The following is a 10176-nucleotide window of genomic DNA, read 5'->3' on the forward strand; positions in this document are numbered from 1 at the left end:
AGTCTTGACTATAGAATAATCTATAGTGTTGACTATAGAATAGTCTATAGTCTTGACTATAAAATAGTCTATAGTCTTGACTATAGAATGGTCTATAGTCTTGACTGTAGAATAGTCTATAGTCTTGACTAGAATAGTCTATTGTCTTGACTATAGAATAGTCTATAATCTTGACTAAAGAATAGTCTTGACTTTAAATAATAATAGTCTAAACTGTACACTATTCTAGTCAAGACTATAGTCTTGACTATAGAATAGTCTATAGTCTTGACTATAGAAAAGTTATAGTATTCTATAGGCTTGACGATAGAACATTCCATAGTCTTGACTATAGAATAGTGTATGGTCTTGACCACAGAGTTGTCTATATAGTCAAGACTATAGACTACTCCATGTGGTCCTGTCTACAGTCTTGCCAATTAAGACTCTAACAGATCAGAATTGATGACAGATCCATTCAAACCTTTTTTATTTCGCAATTCTGTTTTAAATCAAATTAATTTTTAGTTTTGTTAAACAAATTTTTTACTAACCTTACTGAAGGGCAATTTTTCATTTCTAACAACTATAAGTTCTTTGTAAATATTTATTAAAAAATACCAGTACATGCAATAGAAATTAATTTGAACAAAATACATGTACTTTTATTTTATTGAATTAACAGCGACTACACGTTTTGTTTTTTTTATTTTTTTCTATCACTATTTGTTCATATTATAGCAAATAAAAACTTAAAAAAAAAATTCACACAATGAATTTCAATTAATAATTAAAAATACAAAAATAACAACAAAATGTTATAGTTGTATTATATAGTATATATCGGTCATTTATAGTTATATATAATAAACAGTATATGTATGATTAGAAAGCCAATATAAAGTTAAAAAAAAACAAATTAATTCTCTAGAAATTAAATTTAATTGATAATTGAAAATAAATAATAAAAATGGATTTATTTCTAATTCCAATCAACTAAAAATAAATTATAAATTCCGTATTAAATTATGCCACACAATTAGGTTTTTAATTCGAGTCGACTATTTACTTGTGAATAAACAAAAAAATATATATATTTATTCACAAGTAAATATATGTATGTATTTTGATAATTTAAATATTGATAATAAAAATTACCGAAAGTATTTAAATGTTTAAATAAGAAACGCACAAAAACTGTCTAGACCAAAATTTCTATTAAAACGTCTACATATACATACATATGTACATAATTATTAGATAGTTACTGGATGCTCTCTAGACATTTCATCGTTCATTGAATTATTTTAAGGGGAGTTAAGTGATAAGAATTATCTAAAGTTTACCTAGACACCCTACCGTGTGCAAGTTAGTTGTTGATGAAAACAACCGGTTTTTACTTTTTTAACCCAAAACTTTCCTGAGAAGTATATATAAAAGTTTGTTGTTGTTGTAACAGCTTAAAGTATACAATTTTAATCTGGGGCTTCCGTATTTAGAAATTTTAATTTGGCTACTTATATAAGTCCATAAATCCATTGGGCTAAGAGAAGTAGGGTGGGCTGGACATTTAAATGTGTGTTGGATATAATGGGGACCTTGTTCGCATGCTAGGCATATATTGGGGTAGCGTGTCTATGCGGGAGCTGTAGGCCTTTTCTCCATTACGATATCAATTGTTTCAGGGCAACTCTTGTATTCCGCTGCAGGTTCTTCTTAATTTCTGCTGCAGGCGGTATTGATGGCGACTCTATGAATATCATTCACTCGAATTACGATCCAAATGATCCTACACATACCTTCGTAAGCTCTCAACCTATACACGAAGGTCCTTCCTGACATGCCCCGGGGGAGCTGCCAACTGTGTTATATTAAAGTTGGGATAACTGTTAAATTAACATGACATTATGTTCCTTGACTGGGAGCACCTTCGTTTCTCGTAGTCCAGTGAAGTAGTTTTGTATTTCTCCTTGATAACCATTCATTCGGCCGCTTAGCTCAACAACGTTTTGGGCCATTGTCATAATGGTAAAGTCGTCCGTATACGATATAACTTCGACTTCTCCATGAGATGTGGGGAGTTTAGAGAGGTAGAAGTTAAACAGTAGGGGGGGCAAGACACCGCCCTTTGGTACTCCTTGTTTAACTCTTCGTGTTCTTTTAACGGTAGTCTTTAAACTCAACGAACAATTGAAAATCCATCTCTTTAAGTTCTTGGGCATAGTGGGCTGCAGAATGTTCTGAAGGAGTGTGGTGTGGTTGACTATATCGAAGGCTAGTAGGCGTGTACTTTCAAAAGGCATCTGCTGGTTCAAGCCCTGTGAAATCTGTGTAGTTATGGGAGTTAATACTAAACTAGTGTAATGTACGAGACTGGAAGGTTCTGAGGTTTGCGAACAACACTTCATTTCTTATCTCTCTCTGTGGGTGCTTTAAAAAAAGGTGCCATAATTCACGCAAGCACCGTTCAGGGTCGGAAACTTAATTGCGACTCTTCGTCATCGGGTTGGAGGGAGATCGAACTGTAGACCACAACTTACTAACACCTGAGCTTAACCATTTACACCGCTTGTCCTCAATTACCAACCTGCTGATGTCTTGATTCAGCTAAACACGACTCGGGTCGTCAGGGTTGGTACATCGAATGTCATGCATGTCTGCTACTATCGCCGCCTCTGCTGGGAAGTGCGGTCGCACTATAAATAGTCGACCAGCAGGAAAGAAGCGAGCTGCTGCTGTGATAACAGTTTCTCGCAAATTGCTCTTTACTTGGTGTACATAGTCAGGATAGGGATATCATTGAAGTTAATTGATCAGTTCGGAGCCAGTCTGCTTTCTTATGGTTTATGTGGTGTCTTCGTTCAGAGATGATAAAGTCTTTGAGTCGATCCACGCATTCGATTATGGGGCTAGAGAAACTACTGCTCTACAAGTTGCATAGTTTATCAGACCAGAGCTCGCAGTGGTAATGTCTATAGACCTGGCGCAGTTACCCATTATCCATTTGCGGGCATCATCAGTTAGTGTGTATAATTCGATTTGTTCCGCCAGTGATGCGCATCTGATCTTCCCCTTCCCTGATGAAGTCCCCAAGGACCAAACATATATCACCTTAGAGTAGGGTCCTAATGTCAAGATGGTAGCCTGATGGACAACTCCCTACTGGCGGATATTATAGAGTTACAGTCTACATGGTATTGGAATAATCTATGGTCTTGACTTTAGAATAGTTTATAAGAGTCCATAGTCTTAACTATAGAATAGGCAATGACTATATAACTTTCTTTAAATTTTGACAATGGATTAGTCTATATTCTTGACTACAGATTAGTCAATAGTTTTGGTTATTTTAGTCAATAGTATTGACTATATATAGTCACTATAGTGTAGTCTATGGTTCTTTACTTAAGATTAGTAAATAGTTTTGATTATGTTACTTATTAGGAAATAAAACAGTAAAAAAAAATAGGTCAATACCTCTTATAGTTTGCCTGTACCTGTAATTTGAATTCAGCGGATTTCGAGAAAACCACATTTTTATGTAACATTTTGCAAAATTAGCCTTTTTATTATATTGTTGTGTATTTTAAATGGAACCTTTTGTAAATTTATTAGTCCACATATTTCTGAGTAAAAATCAAGAGTTTCGTGCAATTTGGACGCCAATAACCCATAAATTTTAAAGGTCAAAGGTCAAATTTTGTAATATTTGCAATTTTTGATGGAAACTAGTCGTATATTTTTTATTTTTAAAATTTGAAACTTAGTTTTTTTTTGGAGCAATCTAATGTACATATATACATCAAATCCGAAAAAATACATCTAGGCCACTATCTGGCCTGTTGTGCGCTCCTTAACCATTGCCTCAGGTGGGAATCAAACCCATTTCTTATTTGATACGAATTTCTTATTGGATTCGGTAAAAAGACATTAAAAATGGGAACACTCTTCAAATACTACTATAAAAAAAAGTTGACATTTCGTCTTATATGTTAATTCCGGATATTTAATAGATTTCCATTTAATAATTCAGAAAATGGTAATAATTTCCTAGAAAAATTACAACTGAATCATGATTTACTAGGAATTATTTAAATAGATACAAATTTTGTTTAAATATCACGATAATCTATGAAAAAAACTATTAAAACCTTCTTATTCGTTTAAAATTTATAGTTTATGTGAAAAAATGACGCCATTCATATGATTTTTTTTTTTTTTTTTTTTTGTAATATCTGTTGCTGCCACTATTGATGTCATCTTTTTTTAAAATGACTTTGAAAATTGCCGTGTTTTTTATTAATAATAATATAAGAATTTTTTTTTTGTTTTTTGCATGATCATGGCGGAAACTTAGTCATTACAATGTGTTATTGTTGCTGGTGTCGTTGTTGTCATTTCACTTGTTGCAATTAAGTACATGCAGATAGATAGATAAATAGATAGATAGATAGATAGATAGTACCTACATATAATGAACAAACGAGAAAATTATAATAGAATAATTAATAAAGATCATCATCATAATAATGCTCTCTCAGTATATGACTAATCACAGTCGAAAAATTTCAAATTTCAATTTTCTTTTGCAAAATTTTAAACAATTGTTCAATGTTGAAAAATCAAATTTAAAAATATCTACTATTTTATAGAATGACTATAATGTAATGTCTTTTAACTAAAGTTTCCACTGTATTAATTGTAAATAAATTTCCCATAAATTTATTGCGCAATTACACATAAAACAATGATTATAGTCATTCAATGAATGCATTTCAAATTCATGTATGTCGATTTTTAAAACGCAATTTTATTTTTGTTTTCAAACTAATTCTATTCTATTTTGTTACGAAAAGAGAGAGCAAGAGGAGAACTTGACTTAATAACAATAGTGACGGAGGCAAGATCTTTGAAATATATAGTAAAAATGCTATCAAAACATAATTCGAAATAAAATAGAGCACAATTTTTTATTTAAAAATTCATGAACTACTTAAACAATTTTCAGATTAAAAATCATTGATCAGGGATGGAACATTGCACTTTTTGTCAAAAAAAAAAAAAAAAAACATGACGCAGAACATCTATCCGCTCCACCAGTCTATAAGATTAAACATAGAACTATAGACATATCTATAGTTAAGAATATAGCCTGATCTATAGTAAAGACTATAGAATGGTCTATAGTCAATACTATAGACTGTTATATACTAAAATAAAATTGTCAATAGTCAAGACAAGATTAGACTGTTCTATACTACTATAAACTGGTCTATAGTCAAGGCTATAAACTGGTCTATAGTCAAGATTATAAATAGAACTATATACTGATCTATCCTCAAGACTATGGACTGATCTATAGTCAAGAGTATATACTGGGTTTTAGTCATGACTACAGACTAGTCTATAGTCAAGACTATAAACTGCTCCATAGTCAAGATTAAAGACTGAGCTATTGTCAAGACTATAGACTGATCTATAGTCAAGACTATAGACTGATCTATAGTCAAGACTATAGACTGATCTATAGTCAAGACTATAGACTGATCTATAGTCAAGACTATAGACTGATCTATAGACAAGACTATATATAGACTGATCTATAGACAAGACTATATATAGACTGACCTATAGTCAAGACTATAAACTGATCTATAGTCAAAACTATAGACTGATCTATGGTCAAGACTATAAACTGATCTATAGTCAAAACTATAGACTGATCTATGGTCAAGACTATAGACTGATCTATAGTCAAGACTATAGACACATCTATAGTCAAGACTATAGTCACATCTATAATCAAGACTATATACACATCTGTAGTCAAGACTATAGACACATCAATAGTCAAGACTATAGACACATCTATAGTCATAACTATAGACTAATCTATAGTCAGGACTATAGACTGATCTATAGTCAGGACTATAGACTGATCTATAGTCAGGACTATGGACTGATCTATAGTCAGGACTATGGACTGATCTATAGTCAAGATGAAAGACTGATCTATAGTCAAGACTATAAACAGATCTACAGTCAAGACGATAGACTCTTCTACAGTCAAGACTACAGACTGGTCTATAGTCAAGACTATAGACTGGAGTATAGTCATGACTACAGACTGGTCTATAGTCAATACTATAGACTTGGTTTTATTCACGTCTATAGGCTGGTCTATAGTGAAGACTATAGACTGCTCTATAGTCAAGATTATAGACTGGGTTTTTGTCAAGACTATAGACTGGTCTATAGTCAAGACTATAGACTGGTCTATAGTCAAGACTATAGACTGGTCTATAGTCAAGACTATAGACTGCTCTATAGTCAAGACTATAGACTGCTCTATAGTCAAGACTATAGACTGCTCTATAGTCAAGACTATAGACTGCTCTATAGTCAAGACTATAGACTGCTTTATAGTCAAGACTATAGACTGCTCTATAGTCAAGACTATAGACTGCTCTATAGTCAAGACTATAGACTGCTCTATAGTCAAGACTATAGACTGCTCTATAGTCAAGACTATAGACTGCTCTATAGTCAAGACTATAGACTGCTCTATAGTCAAGACTATAGACTGCTCTATAGTCAAGACTATAGACTACTCTATAGTCAAGACTATAGACTGCTCTATAGTCAAGACTATAGACTGCTCTATAGTCAAGACTATAGTCTGCTCTATAGTCAAGACTATAGACTGCTCTATAGTCAATATTATAGACTGGGCTATAGTCAAGACTATAGACAAGGCTAGTCAATACTATAGACTAGGCTATAGTCAAGACTATAGACTGGGCTAAAGTCAAGACTATAGAATGGGCTATAGTCAAGACTATAGACTGGGCTATAGTCAAGACTGTAGACTGGGCTATAGTCAAGACTATAGACTGAGCTATAGTCAAGACTATAGACTGGGCTATAACCAAGACAGTGCTAGTTAAGACTAGAGACAGGGCTTAGTCAAGACTATAAACTGGTCTATAGTCAACACTATAGATGGATTAATAGTCAAGACTATAGATTGATCAATAGTCAAGACTGAAAATTGATCAAAAGTCAAGACTATAGATTGATCTATAGTCAAGACTATAGATTAATCTATAGTCAAGACTATAGATTGATCTATAGTCAAGACTATAGATTGATCTATAGTCAAGACTATAGATTGATCTATAGTCAAGACTATAGATTGATCCATAGTCAAGACTATAGATTGATCTATAGTCAAGACTATAGATTGATCTATAGTCAAGACTATAGATTAATCTATAGTCAAGACTATAGATTAATCTATAGTCAAGACTATAAATTAATCTATAGTCAAGACTATAGTCTATAGTCAAGACTATAAATTGATCTATAGTCAAGACTAAGATTCTAGGTCTATGGTCAAGGCTATATATAGGTCTATGGTCAATACTTTATAAGTTAATAGTCTAATTAAAAAACTACAAGTCCATAAAAAATTGTCTAAACCCAATGTATTTAATATATGTACATTTTTGTGTTCGAATCGCTTGATTATTCGGCAGACTAGTCAAAAGACGAATAATAAATAGAAAAAGAGTCATATTATAAGACTGATTTAATTCATGTTGCAAATGTAAAATCAAATTGTAATATCCTAGACTTCAGTAATGGATAACATAACATTAAAGAAAATTAAATAAAATAATAATAAACCACATTAAAAGTTTGCCTTTTTGACAAATTACCGACGAACCACTACTCGGGGGATCATATTCATGTTCAGAATAGTCGGGAATGCCGCCGGCTTCAGGATTTCCACCATCAATTTCAGGTGGTTTACTAGGTTGTTCACTTGGTGGTTTGCTAGGTGGTTTACTTGTTGGTTTTCCTGGTTTGGCAGTAGTTACTACTGGCTTAGAAGTAGTATCGACACCCGATGTCTCAGGGTCTGGTACGAAATCTTTATCATGCTTTTTAACAGCTTCCTTTCCTTCACGTTCTAAATGCAAAAGCTCAGGTTGTCGACCACAATTATTGAATACCTCGGTACCATCACCATCATATGGTATGTACTTAAGTTTACCCGATACATCATACACTTCTTTGGAAGAGCACAAAAATTTATATTTTGGATCTGTACCCGTAGTACATTTCGAAGCAGGCACTTTACAACTATTATATACTGTACTTTTGGCAATATTTGTCGTGGGATAATTACAGGACAGCATAACTGCTTCTTTTTTCTTAGCAGCATAATAAAATTTAATACAAGTACAACCAATACGATCATTACGCTCATTCAATGAAGTCAAAAAATGACCCACCATTCTGAAAGGAAAAACTTAAGAATTGAATTTCATTAACAAATTTCCATTAACTACTTACACTTCTGTCTGATGATAAAAACTATCTATCATGGCCATCTTAGTTACCCGATGTTCGGCATACCACAAACATGATAAAACATTACCATAAGCAGTAGCATTCATAGGTTTACCTACAAAATACAATATACCAAGATTTTGTCCCGCAAACGGATATTTGATTGTATTGCGACACTTATCGTGAGCAAATGTACAATATGAAGAATGTAGAAAAGCGGTTTTCTCAAGTTCTTTATCCCATCGAATAACACCATGACGACAACCGGGCTTTATGCCATATTTCTTGTAAAGTCCACCACAGGCAACAAAATTTCTTTGGTTATTGTGAAATTCTAAAATATCTTGTTTATCTTTTTCCGACAATGGCATAATGGCAGCATTATCCGGACATGGTGGATATTGAAATTTCTAGAACTGATCTATTAAATACAACTGTGTGAACATAAGCGTATAACTTACACCATTATGAAGAACACCATCACGACAGCCAGAATGCATTCCATCGCCACCATTATATTCACACAGACCAGGTCTACAATAATCCGTAAAAATATCATCATCATCCTCATTTGCTGAGGATATCGAAATGGGAATTATTAAAAACATTAGTATTTTATACGTTTTCATGGTAGGAATTTTGGATTTTTCATAAAAAGTATTTCTAGATGACAAATATTTTACGGTTTTAGTTTGAAATCCATATGAAGTTTATATCCGTATTTAATAATCATAGTGAAGGTATTTTCAAAAAGTTATCGAAAAGTTATCGAGCCTAAAGTATAATTATAATCAATAGCTTTCATGTCCGCAAAAGTTCGTCGCCATGTTTGTTAGATTTGGAACCAAAATTGTTCAATGCAAATAAAAGGTCCTTCAACAAATACATGCATGTATGGTTTGATTTAAAAGGAAATAATAAAATTTTGTTACTAAATGAATCATACGATTTAACGTACACAGATGCATACACACATCTGTATGCATACATGTATGTACATCTAAATATTTTTTTGACTTTCCTATTAAAAGCAAAAACTTGTATTGTCAATGAATGGATATCGACCAAAAAGAATCTAAATTTACTGCATACATACATATGTATATGTAAATGTGTTCATGTTTTTTATTGCCATTCAAATGCATAGTTTAACATACTTTAGACGTAATAAAAATGAACAAAAAAAAAAAATTACACAAAAATAGGAAAATATCTATGTATGTAAGTTTATTTTTTTGTACTCGTATACATATATTTTAATTTTTAGGTCAAAAACTACCCCTTAGTTACAATGTTGATACGAATTTGTAAATGTAAATATGTTTGTTTAGTATAGGATGTTGTATGTATGTATGTATGTATGTATGTATGTATGTATGTATGTATGTATGTATGTATGTATGTATGTATGTATGTATGAATTGGAATTTATGTAATCAAAAATAAGCAACAGCCACAGAACTGTATACAGTAAAAATTCTATGACTAGTGTAAAACTATTTCCGATATAAAAAAATTGTAATGTTGCACCATTAAATTGAAATAGAGAACAGGGTTGCAAATTGATTACTAATTACATGGAATTGAAGTGTTTTTGCGGAAATGGATTTTATTTTATATGATAAATTATTTTATATATTAAACAATTTTGTAAATTAATTACCCATTTCAAAAATATCGGTCCATGATTAACTCTTACCAATTATACTAAAATTTATTTGTTTCTGTCTGCCTATCTGTCTATCTATCTATCTATCTATCTATCTATCTATCTATCTATCTATCTATCTATCTATCTATCTATCTATCTATCTATCTATCTATCTATCTATCTATCTA

The 10176-nt window shown here is 32.0% G+C and overlaps 2 protein-coding genes across 2 annotated transcripts in view; both read right to left on the bottom strand.

Annotated features, from left to right (window-relative positions):
• The window catches only part of LOC111686548, a 34108-nt gene that overhangs the window by 6855 nt on the left and 17077 nt on the right, over positions 1–10176 (bottom strand). The window lies entirely within an intron of this gene.
• Positions 7473–9034, bottom strand: LOC111686559 (venom allergen 5-like). The gene is made up of 3 exons (XM_023448925.2): positions 8799–9034; positions 8341–8747; positions 7473–8283 (listed from the first exon to the last, which is right to left on the bottom strand). The coding sequence occupies exons 1-3, from the start codon at positions 8964–8966 to the stop codon at positions 7638–7640; spliced, it is 1221 nt and encodes a 406-aa protein (XP_023304693.2). The 5' UTR covers positions 8967–9034; the 3' UTR covers positions 7473–7637.

The sequence above is a fragment of the Lucilia cuprina genome, chromosome 6, assembly GCF_022045245.1.
Source record: "Lucilia cuprina isolate Lc7/37 chromosome 6, ASM2204524v1, whole genome shotgun sequence".
Classification (NCBI taxonomy): Eukaryota; Metazoa; Arthropoda; class Insecta; order Diptera; family Calliphoridae; genus Lucilia; species Lucilia cuprina.